At 42.5% G+C, this 19,207-nt stretch overlaps 1 protein-coding gene across 4 annotated transcripts in view; it reads right to left on the reverse strand.

Moving 5' to 3' along the window:
- LOC124718963 (F-box/LRR-repeat protein 7-like) overlaps positions 1-19,207 on the reverse strand; it is a 130,362-nt gene that overhangs the window by 71,069 nt on the left and 40,086 nt on the right. For 3 of the 4 annotated variants that reach the window (XM_047244629.1, XM_047244631.1, XM_047244630.1), the window contains one exon: positions 1,638-1,869. In XM_047244629.1, coding sequence (XP_047100585.1) covers positions 1,638-1,869 — 232 coding nt within the window. Of the gene's footprint in view, positions 1-1,637; positions 1,870-17,520; positions 17,652-19,207 lie in introns of those variants that run through there. The other variant, XM_047244632.1, reaches the window with a different exon arrangement.

Genomic DNA, 19,207 nt, shown 5'->3' on the forward strand with positions numbered 1-19,207 from the left:
CATCTGCAGTGACGAACAGTCCCTCTCCAAATATACCGAGGGTCTCACTGAAGCCTTCACTGACCGTAATTATCCTCCCCCATCCTTGTACAAAACAAATCTCTCATGCCTTATCTTGCCAGTTTCTCACCACCTCCCAAAGTCGAACAGTCCGGCCACAGAGGAGCATTCCCCTCGTAACTCACTACCACCCGGGACTGGAGCAACTGAATTACATTCTCCGCCAGGGTTTCGATTACCTCTTGTCGTACCCTGAAATGAGGAATGTCCTACCCACTATCCTTCCCACCCATCCTACCATGGTATTCCGCCGTCCACCAAACATACACAATATCCTCGTCCATCCTTACACAATCCCTGCTCCCAATCCCTTACCTCATGGCTCATGCCCCTGTAATAGACCGAGATGCAGGACCTGTCCCATACATCCTCCTACCACCACCTACTCCAGTCCAGTCACTAACATTACTTATCACACCAAAGGCAGGGCTACCTGCGAAACCAGTCATGTGATTTACAAACTAAGCTGCAACCACTGTGCTGCATTCTATGCAGGCATGACAACCAACAAGCTGTCTGTCCACATGAACGGCCATCGACAAACTGTGACCAAAAAACAAGTGGACCACCCTGTAGCTGAACACGCTGCCAAACATGATACCCCTCATTTCAATGACTGCTTCACAGCCAGTGCCATTTGGATACTTCCCACCGACACCAGCTTTTCTGAATTGCGCAGGTGGGAACTTTCCCTGCAATACATCCTACATTCCCATAACCCTCCTGTCCTCAAACTTCATTAGTCACTGTCCTCACCCATCCAGCCCCCTCCCTGTTCCCATTCCAGCACTACACAGCTGTCATTTCACCGCCACACCCAGTCTTTTAATTTCTTTTATTTTTATTTTTATTTATCTCCTATCTGCTACTTACCCCCTCTCCCCCCTCCATACCTTCTCTCCTACCCTCCGTCTAAACCGCAACACTTCACTTCACTGCCACTCCCACCATACTATCCTCCCCCTCCCTGCACCAGCCTCCTCCTTACCCCCACCCAGTCACCACTCCCATCATGCACTGGTGCTGCCGCTCGCAGTGTAGTTTCAGCTCTCTGAGACTGCAGACGTGTGTGCAAGTTGCGCTTGCGTGAGTGTGTGTGTCGACTGCTGGCAAAGGCCTTAATGACCGAAAGCTACAATTGTGTGAATCTTTTTATTGTGCCTACCGTGGCTCGGCATCTCTGCTACATGGAGAGCAGCAACTTTCCTTCTCTCATATTATTTTCCTTTACTAGGGTGTAATTGTTGGGTGAAGTCCATAAATCTCAGTCAGTTGGCTTCAAGCTTTCTGACTATTTTCGGGTGCACAATAACAGAACATAATTCAAGAAAGTGCATGTCAGGTCCAAATTACATACGTATCGGTTGACAGGTGTATATGCTGACGACTCAAAAGAGGCCAAAACCACCTGTCTCTCATTAGAATGTAAGCTTCTGTCTAATAACTATAGCTTAAGGAACAAAAAATTATGTCACCGATTTTTATAGGCTGTACACGTCAGTTGCGAGCAATTATTAAAAACACATGATTTACACTGAAGCAACTGCAATCAAACTTTAAAGGAAAGTTGAACTTACTAAAAAGTTCACATTCTGATTAGATTCAATCTGTAGTCTTGTGAGGTTTGGACAGCTTATGCAGAGCTTGCGCAGTACACGGCCTCTGATGGGACGCATAATCGTCAGTCTGCGCAGCTGCGGCATCGTGCCCACTGACCGCAGGACCTCTTCATCCGTTTGCTGGCACCTGCAGTGGACGCACTCTGAGAAATGGACCCCGCAACAGTTCCTCCCTGGCTCCATCACGCGTCTGTGAGAGAGAGGCAATGAGAAAAATTGATAACTATTCAAACACTCATACTGAGACATATGAGGGAGGTCCCGTAAGTACCTGACCCAACAAAGGAATCACAAAAAGTTTGGAAAAAGATGTATTTATTTTTCAACAAAATCTCCTTCTCAGTGATGTTCAATAAGTTCGATACCCTTTTTATAATGACAACTGTCTAACTTCTCAAAATAGCCATTAACTGCCAACATCGTGTGTTCATTTGTTGAAAATCTTCAACCATTGAGCCATTTTTTCAAGTTTGAGAACAGAAAATATTCTGACAGGCCTAAATCTGGCGAATAGGGTGCATGAGGTAGCAATTCAAACTTTAATTAATTAATTTTGTCCATTGCAATTTGGATTTGTGAGCTGGTGCATTGTCCTGAAGAAACAACACTTTCTTCTTGGTCAAATGTGGCCATTTTTGCTCGATTTCTTCACCAAAATGTTGCAATAAGTTCGCATAATACTCAGTGTTACAGTTTTTCCTTTTTTGAGGTAGTCAATGAAAACTATCCCACGCGCATCCCAAAAAAATGGACGCCATGACCTTGCCTGCAGATGAAACGGTGTTCACCTTCTTTGGAGTCAGTTCTCCAATTTGTATCCATTGCTTCGATTGTTCTTTTGTCTTGGGAGTGAAGTGGTGGTTTCATGTTTCATTCATAGTTATGAAACGGTGCAAAAAAATCACCTCTGTTGCTGCAAAACTTCACTAAACGCTCAACTGAAATACCTTCACAACGCTGTTTTTGCTTGAGTGTGAGCAAACGCGGCACAAACCTTGCACACAGTTTTCTTGTGTCCAGTTTTTCAGGTAATATCTGATGTACCGCACTTTTCGAAATGCCTACTATGTTGCTAGCTCCCACACTTTCAGTCGGTGATTATCCAGTACCACTTTGTGCATTTTCTTGAGCATTTCTGGAGTTGTCACCTCATTTGGTCAATGTTGCGATGCAAGTCTTGGCAGCTCGTACAGCCTTGTTTATACTGAACTACCCAATATTTACTGATGCCAATGAAGGACCACACTCTCCCAAAGTAAAATCTAGCTCAGCTTTAATATTGGTTGCACTGAGGCCTTTCAAAAAAAAATCTTATATCACATAAGGATGACCAATTTTCTCCATTTTCACAATTTCATTCACAACATTCACTATTGATGGCTTCCTCACAAATACTAAACAACATGGTGTCTTCCAACTTGAAACATATGCTTCACAGATCTATTACTTTCTAATCCAGAGATATTTTTCAATAACAATTGCCATCTCTCGGTCAGGCCGTGTACTTATGGGTCCACTCTCATAAATTCCCTGTACATAATGACTCTCACAAGCTATAGAGTGGGAAGTCATATACTTTTAATTACACAGATAGAAAAAAAAATTGCAACACCAAAAGATCATTAATGTACGAGGCGTGTTTTTTAAGTAAGTACCGTTTTGCCACACCATGGCCGCAGCACTGCGGTCGGCGTTCTGCGCATGCGCACTGGGTACCTACATCTGTTGTCTACGCACTGATGCCATTACAGTCTGATTTTTCCTTGTTTACGTTGTGTACCGAGTGTTTAAGATGCCTCCGATAATCGTGAGTCTCGCCAACTGTGAAGTACGGGCTGTTATAAGATTTCTTAGTGCTAATGGCCTAAAAGCAATAGATATTCATCATGAGATCTGTGCAGTTTATGGAGAAAACATTACGAGTGATGGAATGGTAAGAAAGTGGGTGAGAGCATTTAAAGATGGCCGCACAAATGTGCACGATGAACAACGGAGTGGGTGTCCTTCGGTAGTTAATGAAAGTTTGGTGCAGGAAGTGGACAATAAGGTGAGAGGAAACAGACGCTTTACGATTTCCTCCTTGCGGGATGACTTTCCTAATGTTTCTCGTAGTGTTTTGAATGGCATTGTGACCGAGCACTTGAATTACTGAAAATTGTGCACACGTTGGGTACCGAAAATGTTGACAGATGTGCACAAAACCATACGTTTAGACAGTGCATCGACTTTCCTTGAGCGGTACCACAAAGGCGGTGATCATTTCTTAAGCCAAATTGTTACGGGCGATGTAACATGGATGGCCTACGTCACACCAGAATCAAAGCAATAGTCCATGGAATGGCAGTATTCAGATTCACAAATAAAAGTGAAGTTTAAGCAAACAATTTCTGCCCGGAAAATCATGTGCACAGTTTTTTGGGACAGAAAAGGAGTATTGCTTGTGGAATTTCTGCCTCATAATGAGACAATCAATGCAACAGCTTACTGTTGCGCCATTCAATTCAGAACAAAAGATGTGGCAAGTTGAGCAAGGGCACTGTTTTGCTGCAAGACAATGCCCGTCCGCATGTGGCGAACCAGACCAAAGATCTCATCACATCTCTTCGGTGGGAAGCTCTAGTGCAGCCATACACGCAATTGGCATTCGTTTGCAGGAAAATACGGACTGAAATTAAAATCGTTTGTCAAACAGAAGATTGGAAAAGTTTTATATGCAGTAAAACTGGATGCCAAACCAGAAGGAATGTATATTTACGTGCATATGAATATTCAATAATTGATTATAAATTATATGTTGATGTTAATAATAACATTTCTCACCTTCAGCAGAAGTACGATTGGCCTCCTTGGGAACGCCCAAATTGGAATGAAATGCATGAAGGCCAGAAACATTATGCATATGAACAGTGGCTAATGTCATGTGTACGTCGTGGTTTGCCCATAGATCACGAACGTCCATCAACATCTGGCAGTACATCATTAGCACCGAGCTCAGAAAGTGTTCCTGAAATCGACTCTGAAGAGGACGTAGAAGATTCTGACGACAACGGAGAGGATCCAAACCCCGTTCGACCATTAGTTCCTTATTCTGACTGACACAGAAAACAGTGCATTGAACGAAGAAACAGCTAAACGTACAGCATCGGCCCAAGAAGCAAAGGGTGCAAAGGAGGCTAAAAAAACACTTCCTGGCACAGCAGCTCCCTCAGCTAATGGAATGGGTGATTCCGCCAACACACGTGATGTGCCATTACCTGCACCGTCAATATTAGATACGGGTAACATTACCAGGTACAGAAAAGTACACAGATTTTTTACGTATGGTCTAGCATATAAAGCACTCACGCATGAAAGTGCTGTATTTATGATTACCCCTTTGGCAGAAATTCCTGTTGATTGGCCATTTTTGTACATGACCCCCTCTGAATTTGATTTATTACCACATGGTAGTACAATTGTTCATTGCTCTGCACAAGTGATTGCACGTAATCCCAGGATTGCTTTCCCAACAAATTCAAGTGACTCTGAACTTGCAACTTTAAATCAAAATAAGAATATGATTATGGGGTATGATTATGTGGGTATTAATTTAAAAATACCTGGTGTTAATGTTACGCCTACAGCATTTGGCTCATCAGCTCCTATGGAAACAAGTAGTATAGGTCATAAACGTAATTTTAATTCAATTTGGAAATCGTGGTATGGGTATAAGAACAATGAAGAATCGTTTTTAACTACAGTACCTGCCCATCAATTCGAACAACCCATTAATTTGAAATATTATTATGCCTGTGTGTCTAGTACAAATGCAAAAGGGCTGCATAATTGGGGATGGAAATGTGTTCAACCATGTGTTTCTGAGGTAGATGCAGATTCTCGTACTGGGAGTGTTATTGTTAACTATGACTATAAACCAACATTAGGTTTTATCAAAATACCAAAAGTTGCAAATGTTGATATATTCCCTATTACAGCTTCTGCACCAGGAGTACCTCAACGGTATACAATAACTGGTGATAAGCATTTATGGCATGTGACAATTTTTCAAAAACACCTTTGGAACCAGCTCAAATTCAGGAACAATTAATACAAGCTATTACTCCAGTAACGAATGATGATTTCTCTGGATATGATGATTTAATAGAAAAGGCAGATATTGCTTCTGCTGGGTACAATATTAGACTCCATGATACAAATGTCCAACCTAGTCTTCATGTAGGCATAAACCCTACATATGCTTTAAGCACTGGCAGTTTAAATAATGATATTGTTAAATATACTGATACTCAAATGTTGTCTGAAGTTATTGCTGAATGTTCTGTTTATTCAGATGGTTTGGAAACTCATTATACCAGAGCAAACGTACCAAATGTTCAGGTATCTGATATGATTTATATGTCAAATGTGAGAAGGAATCAGGAATCATCAGTGTACAAGGGACAATATGAAATTAAACAAGCTTGAATATAATATCTTGTATTTATTGTAAAATACATTTGTATTGTACAAATTTTAAATAAATGAATTATTACATTGGAACAGTGTTTCATTTCAATAATCAATATTATACATTTGAAGTAATTGAAAGAAAGCCAAAGGATACGGCTTTTTACAAGTATTTTTTAATTCATCAAACTTTCTCCACCTAATTGTACGTACACGAATATCTTTAAAATCTGGGTGAGAACAAATAACTGGTTGTGAATTAGAAATTAACAATAATGGAGTATGTCTTAATATAGCGTCTCCTTTGTACTTCACTCTGATGTTACATGCAATTCCTTCACACACTTTTTTAAAATCCTCAATTGCACCCTCCTCTAAAGAAATTTCATTTCCAACAATCACACATCTGTTAACAGCATCTTGCAATGCAAACTGATTCGTTCTATTATTACAATGCCCAATGTGCCCAACATTTAAACCAAGTGAAATTATACAATAAAAAAACCAATTTTTGCCACTATTTGGTGGACCAATAAAACATAGTGTGTAACTTTTTATTTGGTACATATATATTTTTACCTTCAAATTCTTGCCATTGATACAATCCTTTCTTATTAAGCCAAGATACAAGATTTGTTAAAAATTTCGTAGCTTCGTCAGTATCATCTTCACATTGAAATAATAAAATTTTATTTAGCCAAGAAAGAGAATCTTGAAGAGTATAATAATATTCCCAAATATGTCGAATGAGAATAAAAAATATTATCTTCAGAACCAGAGCACAATAAATTTTCTATACCATGTAAATCCATTTCATTTATGTTTTTTTATACAATTCTAAGCCCATATCAAAAAATCGTTTGGATTTAGGGTCAATCAAATTAATAAAATATGGATGAGCAGATAGTTTTACATTGACTATATTTTCCGGAGGGATACAATTATAACTTAATAAAAGGGATAGTACCTTTTTCGCTATTTTTTCAGCATTGCATCCTTTCCCTGTAACGATTGGCTGGCGCTTGCTATGAGGACATTTACATGCTGCATCACTGGCAAGTCCGCTTCCACATTGATTAACATTTCCAGTGTCTTGCCCCTCCAATACTGTGAGGGATTGCTCGACGAAACTGTTCCATCGTATAATTTCAAGCTCACCAGGCAATCGCTTATCCGTTCCTCTAAGCCGAACTTGTCCCCTACTTGGAGGTTTTTGCAAGTAGAGATATAAAAGAACATTGAGCCAGTCGATGTCTGACATGGCTGCGATTGTTCTAGTGCGTCTTGTTGTTTTCTTAATTCGACTGGCAATAAATCCGTCAGTTCGAAACCTACAGCGGCACCGTCTTGATGAGTAGATACAGTCGTGTATGAGGTGGATGCGGTCCCCATCATGTTTCCACATGATAATCTGGCCAGGGTAGGTTTGTGCAGTGATATTAATTTGTCTACAGAATTCATCAACTTCGTCCTCTCCTCTGAGGACAATAACGTCAGTGTAATACCATCTTTCAGAGATCTCAGATATTCGGAGAAGCTCTGGAAACCAAAGGATGAGACTAATGAAGAACTTTCGAATTGAGTCAGATAGTTCAAAATGGTAAAGATGTATTCGCCTAAGAGTCTATCTCCCTGTGCCAGCTTGCAACTCAATCTCGTCATTAAGTACAGGGCTATTACAAATGATTGAAGCGATTTCATAAATTCACTGTAGCTCCATTCATTGACATATGGTCACGACACACTACAGATACATAGAAAAACTCAAAGTTTTGTTCGGCTGAAGCCGCACTTCAGGTTTCTGCCGCCAGAGTGCTCGAGAGCACAGTGAGACAAAATGGCGACAGGAGCCGAGAAAGCGTATGTCGTGCTTGAAATGCACTCACATCAGTCAGTCATAACAGTGCAACGACACTTCAGGACGAAGTTCAACAAAGATCCACCAACTGCTAACTCCATTCGGCGATGGTATGCGCAGTTTAAAGCTTCTGGATGCCTCTGTAAGGGGAAATCAACGGGTCGGCTTGCAGTGAGCGAAGAAACGGTTGAACGCGTGCGGGCAAGTTTCACGCATAGTGATGTGAAAGATTCAGTGTTTAAACCTCCTCTACCAAGAAATGTGCCAGAACTGCGAGCTCGCATCAACAATGCTTTCGAACTCATTGATGGGGACATGCTGCGCCGAGTGTGGGAGGAACTTTATTATCGGCTTGATGTCTGCCGAATCACTAAAGGGGCACATATCGAACATTTGTGAATGCCTAAAAAAACTTTTTGAATTTTTGTATGTGTGTGCAAAGCATTGTGAAAATATCTCAAATAATAAAGTTATTGTAGAGCTGTGAAGTCGCTTCAATCGTTTGTAATAACCCTGTATATCATTGTCTTCAAGGACGGTGTTGGTATTTCTGCTTCCAGGAGAGTGAAGATCTGGACGGCTTCCAACAGATTCTCCATTACAAATCTGCAAACAACATATCAGCCAAATCAGCGTCGTCTTCCTCTGAATCCGATACACTGCTTAACGAGGCACCACAACGTACACTTCTGAACAATGGAGTATTTGCACAAAACATGCACCAAAGACTGTATTGTTTAACATGTGGTGGACAAGTTACCCCATATGAAAATGATGGTGTCTTAGTTACCATATTACTTTTCATTTCAATAAGAAGTGGTTGCAGTAGCACGTTTTGCCACGAATCGGATAATTTACATAAACAGTTTTCACAAATAGTATATACAAAATGCTTGTAAGTTACTTCGTAAAAAAATACTTTGATTTTGAATCTACTTTGCCAGAATGTACAAATGTCAAAAGAAGACATTGTGATTAAACCAAGTGTTTCCCATGGAACTGGAATTCCTGTTCTTATTTTTCCACAAGCTTCTAATGCATCATTTACGATCTCACAAATCAGTGGAACATTCTCACTTTTATTAAATATATAACATTCTGGCAACCTATAGGAATTTAACATGAAATTAAATTTCGAAACATGAAATTCCAACAGAATATCTTCCTGTATAGTTTGTATTAAATCTAATTGAAGAACATCCAAGGCATTTTGCAGTCTCTACAAACAGAAATTCGTGCAAGTTTGTACAAAGTTTCCATTGTAATAGAAGTGTACTTACTATTTCTGGCAGCTCGTTAGCGACAATAGAAGTTCTCGGAGTCAATTCAGAGGATATAATGTACAGACGACAATACCATGCCCCTTATACACTGGAGTGGTTGCTAACCAACTTCAGTTATCAATACTCATATGTCTGTCACTCCAAAACGAAATCTTTCACACATGCCAACCTTTTGCTGGCGTGGGTGCTTGCTCAGATAATTGTCCTAAAAGGACAAATTATCTCAGCGAGAAAGGAACCGCTGCCATGCTGACCCCAGGAGTCCCGGTGGGTAAATGACCTCGGGCGCTCAAAACATGAAGACGAGTCGTCATGTCTTCGTTTCATGAGTGCCCCGATCTTGCGCCCAGTGACTACCATCTGTTCCCGCACTTGAAGAAACACCTGGGCGGTCAGCGTCTTCAAGACGATGACGAAGTCAAAACAGTGGTGATGCAGTGCTTAACAGGTCAGGCGGCAGACTTCTATGAGGAGGGTATTCAAAACTGGTACAACATTATGACACGTGCCTCAATATTGACGGAAATTATGTAGAAAAATAGATTAAGGTACAGGCTTTCATGTAAAAATAAAACTATTGAGATATCTTATCATGACTTTTTTAAATTTCAAAACGGAACTTACTTAAAAAACACGCCTTGTAGAGCAATGAAATTTCGGGAATGCATTTTTCTAGCAAATATATGTATGTGATTAACGTTGCAAGCTCACAGGTTAATTCAAGTGCGAGATAAGCCATTGCAAATGGGAAATGCTGGTACATTAATAACGAGTGTAAACGTCAGACTGTCAAATGCAAACATTGAAATTGTATGTCGTGCATGTGCCGGGTGTCAGTCTGGGCGACGGATTTCCGTGCCTGTTGCAATTGGTCCGTCAATCGGTTAATCCTGTTTGTGGATAGACTTGTCACCTGATAATGTCCCACAAGTGCTCGATTGGAGACAGATCTGGTGATCTGGCAGGCCGAGGGACGCGCCGACACACTACGAGTGTGTCGGGTTACAACAGTGGTATGTGGGTGAGCATTACCCTGTCGGAAAATGCCCCTGAAATGCTGTTTACGAGCGGCAGCACAGGTCAAATCATCAAACTGACATACAAATTTGCTGTCACAGTGCACGAGATAACCATAAGAGGTCCCCTGCAGTCGTACAAAATCGCATCTCAGACCGTAGCTCCAGGTGTACGCCCATTGCATCTAGCATGCACACAGGTCGGTTCCAGGTCCTAGGCTGGCCTCCTCGTAACCGAAACACAGCCATCGCTGGCACCGAGGCAGGCCCAGCTTTTGTCGGAAAACACAGCAGATCTCCATCCTGCCTCCCAGCGAGCTCTCGCTTGACACCACTGAAGTTGCCAAGTTTGGGGTCAGTGGAACGCACACTACAGGGCTTCTGCCTCACAGCTGGTCCTCAAAGTAACCGATTTGTAACAGTTCGTCGAGTCACTGTGGTGCCGACAGTTCCTCAAATTCCTTCCGCAGATGCACTACGGGTGCACCGGAGCTGCCGTGGTGCGCACAGCCACACAAACGCAACGGTCGGCTACCGCAGCAGAGTTAAGCGTCGCCTGCAACGTAGTACTGGCGCGTCCCGCCAGCTGACGCTAGAGGCGTTCCCGCCAAACAGTCAATCAGCCGTGAACTACGCATGTGCATGAGCCTTTTTCCGGTGCGGATGGTCACACTACGATATCACCATCCACCAATCAGAGATCTCCAACGGCCGCCAATCGTCACTCCAGAATCAGCGGAGGAAGACTGGAGCCGGAAGAAAGGGAAGCAGGCGTCTTTCGACCCGCCACGGACTACCGCTCCAAAGATACGTCGATGCAGCCGGAACGTCCAGGTGCCAAGTCTTCGCTACGCCAGCCAACGACCCCGAACTCTGCGTCCATCTACTTCCTCGTCATCCGCCGGAAAGCGTCAAGAGAAAACCTGACAAAGGAACGTAAATTCAGTTCAGTTGCTAATATTTCAATTCAATAAGGTGGCATAATTCTTTGGCTTGTTATAAAATTTTGGTAGGAGAAGAAGAAGCCTTCAGTTTTTTGAAGGAAGTTTATCTTTTTGTAAAATTCAGTGGTGGCCTTGCTCCACCTAATAAAAATTTTTTGTTCACACAAGTGTGTTAATCTCCGGATATAACAGGAGACGTACCCCAAACACGACGGTCTCCCCTCTCGGTAGTGCCGTGTGCAGCGCAGTCTTCTTGCCCCCGTACGTTCTCATCACCACCACTGCCAGCTATCACATACGGTGGGTACGTTCCTGCCGAGACTTTCTGCAGTATCACAAGAGGAATATCCAGCTTCTTGTAGCCCTATTACATGACATCGTTGAAATTCCGTGACGTGCCAATAATGGCATCTGTCACCCTAAAGACATTCTTGACTGGCACGAAATTTTAATAGACATCATATTTCATATGTAGAAATACACCCAGTACAGAATCAGATACCAATGACGCCACGTCACCACGTGAGCAAAAACCAAATGTGGCAGTCTGTCAACTTAATCAGTGGGCTTGCCCCATTTAGTTATGACTTCTGTGGCAGAGAGATTTTAATGTTAATTTAAAATCAATGCACGAGGTTTCCAACATGTCTGTAGTCCAGTTTACTTTATTTGGCATCTGAAGTCTAAGGTTCAAACTTACAACATCGTCACGACAAGTACTGACTAGGCAAGCCGACACAGCACTCTGCTTTCCACAGTAATAGAAATTCACTTCACGGCATCTATCTGGTAAAAAAAAATGTCACTTAAGAACTATGAAGCTTGCATACAACAGAGCCAAGTGTTTAAAATAATCTAAAAATCTATGCTGCATTTTATTAGGTTGGTGCACATGTTCACAGCATTTTTCAGTAAGTTTAATAATCACAACAGATGAACATAACTGAGGCTTTAGTCATCGATAATATATTCTCCTTCACTATTTACAGCAGTGTGTCAACACTGGGGTAATTGTTTGGTTCCACACTCTCGGTGTTGAGGCGAAGAACTCATCAAGCAATGTTTGGTGTACACTTTCATCCAGAAAGGTCACTCCTTGATCGAGATCGAGTGAAGACAATGGGTGTGGAGGGACTTCCTAACCCAACTCCTGTACAGTGTTTTCTGTGAGTCTACCAGATTGTGGGTTGGTCTTATCACAGAATAACATCACTTCACAAAGTCTTCCTTCTCAGATTGTATATGCGAGACATCTCATTTGTTGCATAAAAAGTTCTCGGTTTACTTGCCATGTCAAATTTGGATAAAATCCCAAGCTTTCGATGACTACTTCTGTCATCTTCATCGGGGGTAAAACTGACTGTCATGGACCAGTGAGACTTCCGCTTTTATAAGCAGTGGACGGCTTCTCATTGGCTGGATGACGTCACGGTGAAAACGGCGCATACGAAGGTGGCGGCCTCTATGTCCACAGATTTTGTTTATGCTCTTTATCCAGCATTGCTTGCAGCGCCATCCATCGCAACAGGCGGAGAACTGCGAGGAATGTAAGAAGTCTCCCTCTGCGGTCTTTCTTTATCAACTGCGCACTTCCATGCATTGCTGAGAGCATAACTGGAGTCTCTGTTGAAATATTTTCACAGAGTCTAATTTCGACTGCTTCCCTGATGACAGAGTCCCAATAGTTTGAAGTGTGAGCAAGTAGTCTTGTTTCATCGAATAAAATCTTATATTTATTTAACAAACTGCGCTCAGCCACAGCTGATTTGTCTAGATACCTGTATTTCAGGTGACGCTGATGTTCCACACAGCGATCGGCGACAGTTCTTATATCTTGGCCCACATAATTTTTGCCACACTCGCAAGGAATGCTGTAAATTCCCGGCACGCTCAGGCCAAGATTATCTTTCACGAGTCGCAACATTTCCTTAATCTTCCTGGGTGGCCAGAAGACTGGTCTGATTCCCTCCGGCTCAGGACTCTGCCGATCAGACCAGTCTTCCAACCACGCAGGATGATTAAGGAAATGTTGCGACCCATGAAAGATAATCTCAGCCTGAGAGTACCGGGAATTTACAGCATTCCTTGCGAGTGTGGCAAAAATTATGTGGGGCAGTCAATAAGAGCTGTAGCCAATCGCTGTGTGGAATATCAGCGTCACCTGAAATACAGGTATCTAGAAAAATCAGTGGTGGCTGATCACAGTTTGTTAAATAAACATAAGATTTTATTTGATGAAACAAGAGTATTTGCTCACGCTTCAACTTATTGGGACTCTGCATCAGGGAAGCAGTCGAAATTAGACTCTGTGAAAATATTTCAACAGAGACTCCAGTTATGCACTCAGCAATGCATGGAAGCGCGCAGTTGATAAAGAAAGAGTGCAGAGGGAGACTTCTTACATTCCTCGCAGTTCTCCGCCTGTTGCGATGGATGGCGCTGCAAGCAACGCTGGATAAAGTGCGTAAACAAAATCTATGGACATACAGGCCGCCACCTCCGTACGCACCATTTTCACCGTGACGTCATCCTGCCAATGAGAAGCCGTCCACTACTTATAAAAGCGGAAGTCTCACCAGTCCACGACAGTCCGTTTTACCCCCGATGAAGATGACGGAGGTAGTCATCGAAAGCTTGGGATTTTGTCCAAATTTGTCGCGGCAAGCAAACCGAGAGCTTTTTTACGCAAGGACTCCATCGCAAAAGATTTCGTAGTCTCACTTGTTGACAATAAATGTCAGCAGTGATGGTTGTAACTCAGGGAAGCAATTCGTAGTGCATCACACCGTCGCTATTCCATGAGGTGTGTAACATCTTTTGAGGATAAGCGCATGTCTTTGTATGGAGAGTTGCTGCTGCGTTTGGGCTCGACGATTCCTTTCTTTCCCTCGTGTTAGCATAAGGTCACCATTTCTCATCACCAGTAAGAACACAGTAGAAGTACAGTCGGTGTTGTTCACGAGCCAGTTGATGACGAGCAACCAGAGATGCACGTATGGCCACTCACTCATTTTTGTGGTTTGGGTTTATAATGTGTGGTATCCGTACACCCTATTTTTGAAACTTTCCCATTACAAGCAGATGTCGCACGATAGTGGAATGAATACAGTCCATCACATTTGCCAGTGCTCGAGTAGACTGACACGGACCATTGAGCATTAATGCATTTAACCCTTGAGCGGGCGCACCGTTTTTCGTTACATGAGCGGGCGCACGGTGCAATTTGTACACAAGAAAAGAATAGCTTTCCTTATGTTACCAAGGTAATCCATGTATGATCAAAATCACAGTTTAATCTTAGTTTATTTAAACAAGGAGAAAATAAATTTATATGATATGAGCTAAACAACTGTTTTATTAAACAATAACAAAATAAATTTTCACTATAACTCTCCGTTGCCACGGACAGGTGTTAAAGCGACAGTAATGATGCAATTGAAGCATTAAGCAGTGCAGTTGCATCGGATCTCAGCCAGCTGCTTATTCAATCACTAATTATCTCGTAGACAACTGCCTCAATGTGGGATTATGTTGTTAGTTCGTAACCGAGGTCATTTTTTGGAACTGATCGTAAATTTTTTCTCATTTAGCTCGCTTTGTATTTTATATTACTGCTGCTCACTTGGACATACAACACAATTTATTGCTGTGTTACCTTAAGCAGTACTGAAGGAATAGGTATATGTTTGCAGTTGTGAAACAAAAATGGAACCGCACAAAATCATTTTATTTTTGGTTGGCGCACTTTATACACAGGTAAGCCCGCTCGAGGGTTAAACAATTTTCATCAAACCTCAAAAGTCTTCCTGAATGTGGAGAGTCAATAATGTCTAAACTATCCTCCTTGCAACAAGAAAACCATTTGCTTGCTGTACCCTGTCCAATGGCATTATCCCCGTGCACGGTGCAAATGGTTGTGGCTGCCTCCATAGCTGTCACCTATCTATTGAACTCAAAAGAATAAGTCAGGAATGTTCCGATATCTTCACTTGGCACTCCATTTTCTAGTGTGCTCTACTCACAATCCCCAAATGACAAAATGACGATGTGTAAACTCAAGTAGCAACAGTAAACTACAAATAAAAAATGACAATTGATAAGAGGGTCACTCCAAAAGAAATGTAAACTTTTTTCAAAATCCATCTTTCATTCAACATGTTTGAAAGTATTACAGTGTGTAGATACATCCTTTAGGAACAATATTTTCATTTCTCCACATAATTTCCATCCCTCCCAACTGTCTTACGCCATCTTGGAACCACCGCCTGTATACTCGTACGGTAAAATTCTGGACCAACCTGTTGGAGCCACTGTTCGGCAGCATGCACAAGGGAGTCATCATCTTCAAACCCTGTTCCATGGAGAGAGTCTTTCAGTTTCCCAAAGACATGGCAGTCACACGGAGCCAGGTCAGGACTGTAAGGTGGGTGTTTCAGTGTTGTCCATGTGGTGTCACCGCCAGACACCACACTTGCTAGGTGGTAGCCTTTACATCGACCGCGGTCCGGTAGTATACGCCGGACCCGCGTGTCGCCACTATCAGTGATTGCAGACCGAGCGCCGCCACACGGCAGGTCTAGAAAGACTTCCTAGCACTCGCCCCAGTTGTACAGCCGACTTTGCTAGCGATGGTTCACTGACTACATACGTTCTCATTTGCCGAGACGACAGTTTAGCATAGCCTTCAGCTACGTCATTTGCTACAACTTAGCAAGGCGCCATATTCAGTTACTATTGATATTGATATTGTGAATCATGTACCGTCAAAAGCGACGTTCATCATAATGGATTAAAGTTAAGTATGAAACTAATTATGTCCGCTATCTGAATTCTAATTCCTTGTCATGTTCCAGACCTCACGTCTGTATAGTCCTTCCCTCCTCACGCCAGCCTGCGTGAGCTAAAACGCGTGCATTTCGGCCTCCACTAGTAATATGGTGTTGGCTCTTCTGCCAACACAACAGTCCATCCAAGTTTTGTGATCACTTCCATGGTTTTTTGACTGACACGTGGCCGTGCATTGTCGTGCAACAGCAAAACATCCTGCTTTTGCCGATGTGGTCGAACACGACTCAGTCGAGCTTTAAGTATCTTCAGTGTCGTCACATATGCATCAGAATTTATGGTGGTTCCACTTGACACGATTCCACAAGCAAGAGTCCTTCGGAATCGAAAAACACCGTAGCCATAACTTTTCCAGCAGAAGGTATGGTTTTGAATTTTTTTTTCTTGGGTGAATTTGCATGATGCCACTCCGTTGATTGCTTCTTTGTCTCTAGTGAAAAATTGTGGGGCCATGTTTCATCACCTGTCACAATTCTTCCAGGAAGTTCATCTCCACCATTCTTGTACTGTTCCAAAAGTTTGCTGCATACCATTTTTCTTGTTGCTTTATGAGCTACTGTCAACATCCTGGGAACCCACCTGGCACAAACCTTCTTAACACCAAAACTTTCAGTATTCTGCATACACTTCCTTCCCCTATCCCAACATGGTGTGACAATTCATTCACTGTGATGCATCTGTCAGCAGTCGCTAATTCGTTAACTCTCTGCACACTGTCTGGAGTGTGTGCAGTACAAGGCCTGCTGCTGCGTGGACAATCCTCAATACTGCCGTGCCCGCTTTCATCACGTAACCTGCTCGCCCACCGACTAACTGTACTGCGATCGACAGCAGCATCTCCGTACACCTTTTTCACCCTCTTGTGGATGTTTCCCGCCGTCTCCTTTTTACAGCACAGGAATTCTGTGACATCACGTTGCTTCTGACGAACGTCAAGTGTAGCAGCCATCTCAAAGACATGCTGTGACGGCGTCACTCACGGTAACAGGTTGAACCTAGTTTGAAAACGAGCAGGAAGGATGTATCTACACACCGTAAAACTTTCACACGTGCATAATGAAAACTGTATTTTTACAAAAATAGTGTGCATTTCTTTTGTAGTGACCCTCGCAAATAAACCCATAGCAACTGGAATATTCAAATGCAAAATAAAACTGCTACGAACTTGTGCACCAACCTAATAAAAAGAATACATTTGGAGTATTGGTGAAATTATTAAATTTACAGATTAATAGCTCAAGTGGTTCTGTGGTACCCAAAACGGATCAATGCGGCAACACTGACATTAGTATGCAGTATATCCTCCGCAGACAGCAATAAAGACACTTAACTCTGGCATTTGCTCGGTCATAAATGTGACAGACCGTATCCGGATACGTTATTCCACACGTGTTCCCTCTGCTCGCTTAGCTGTGTAAGAGTTGTGGGCGGACAGACATCGTGAATCACCTGTCGTCCTGTTATCCCCTGACACGTGCTCCTCTGGAGAACCTCTCACAGCGTCCCCTTGCAACAGCTTGTTGACATCCTGTTGCGAGAACAGCAGAACCGGTCCGGAAAAATTCTGCAGGTATCGAGGGTCAGTCAGCTGGAAAAATTCTATTAAAACTGTGTCCCACAAAACGAGTGAAATAACAAAAGAGAAAGAAAAACTGCATATTAATCTCAAAATGCCGATTACCCACTACTGAACGAGGGCTACTCAGAAAGTAGGGAACGTTTCCGTCTGACGCCGCTAGGCACACCCCAATCGCGTGTATTTTGGTATGTGCGTGCTCCACAGCTCAGTCGGCATCCGTCTGTGACAGTGGGAACGTCTCTGTGCGTCTGGTTTTATCAATATTCGAATGTGCGCTGCAATCAAAAATGCCACCAGTTATGAGGTGCGGTCTGTGGTACGGTTTCTGTTGGCAAAAGACCTAAAACCTACAGAAAGTTATCGTGAACTGTGCGAAGAGTATGGAAACAATGTAATGAGTGAATGTTCTGTCCAGAAATGGTGTATTCGGTTTAAAAATGGGCAAACCAATGTTCACGATCAAGAGAAGAGTGGACTCCCGAGCACTGTGACTGACGATCTTGTCACTAAAGTTGATGAAACGATTTGTGAAAACCATCACTTCACAATAATGGAGCTTTTACTTTCTTTTCCATAAGACTCATGGACTTTTTTGTTTGAAATTGTCAATAAAAAGCTAGGCTACCACAAATTTTGTGCACGATGGGTGCCAAAAATGCTTACAGAGCTTCATAAAGAACAGTGAATGGAGGCAACATTGACATTTCTGGAGGCCTACCACAAACATGGTGATTCATTACTGGACCAAATCATAACCAGTGATGAGACTTGCGTGAAACACATCAATTGCAAGACAAAATTACAGTCCCTGAAGTGGGGGCACACAAGGTCCCGGTCCCAGTCCCCCCCCCCCCCCCCCTCCCCAAAAACCAAGAAAATGTTTGCAAACATTGTCAGCAAGGAAGTTGATGGTGATAGTATTTTGGGATAGCCAAGGTGTGCTTCTTATTGATTTTCTCGAATTTTCTCGAACATGGAGCAACCCTAAATTCTGTGCGGTACTGTCAAACTTTGCACAGCCTTCAGCAGTTCAAAACAAACACCAAGGAAAGCTGACGTCCAAAATTTTGTTACACCACAACAATGCCCGACCTCACATGGCAAAGCACACTAAAGAACTCCTTAATTCATTCAAATGGGAAATTTTCCCTCATCCACCCTACAGCCCCATTCTTGTACCGAGGGACTTACACTTGTTTCCCAAGATGAAGATCTGGCTTGCAACGCAGTGCTTTGGTGACGACACGGAACTCCTGGGGGGTGTGACTCACTGGCTCAAGTCTCAGGAGGCAGAATTTTACGACAAAGGTCTTTCAAAGCTTGTCCATCGCTATGATAAGTGCCTCAATGTGTTTGGTGACTATGTGTGAAAGTAGTATGTCAGTTGCTCTTTCAAATGTATATAATAAAATGTATTTCTTGTACTAAGTTTTTTTTTTTTTAATACCAAAACGTTCCCTACTTTTTGAATAGCTCTCGTAAATAAATTTGAAATTGTAAAGGGTGAAAGGATGGTGATTTAATTAATACCAACTGCGAAAAAAAAATTAATTATGT

Source organism: Schistocerca piceifrons, chromosome 10, assembly GCF_021461385.2.
Source record: "Schistocerca piceifrons isolate TAMUIC-IGC-003096 chromosome 10, iqSchPice1.1, whole genome shotgun sequence".
In the NCBI taxonomy this organism is placed as follows: domain Eukaryota; kingdom Metazoa; phylum Arthropoda; class Insecta; order Orthoptera; family Acrididae; genus Schistocerca; species Schistocerca piceifrons.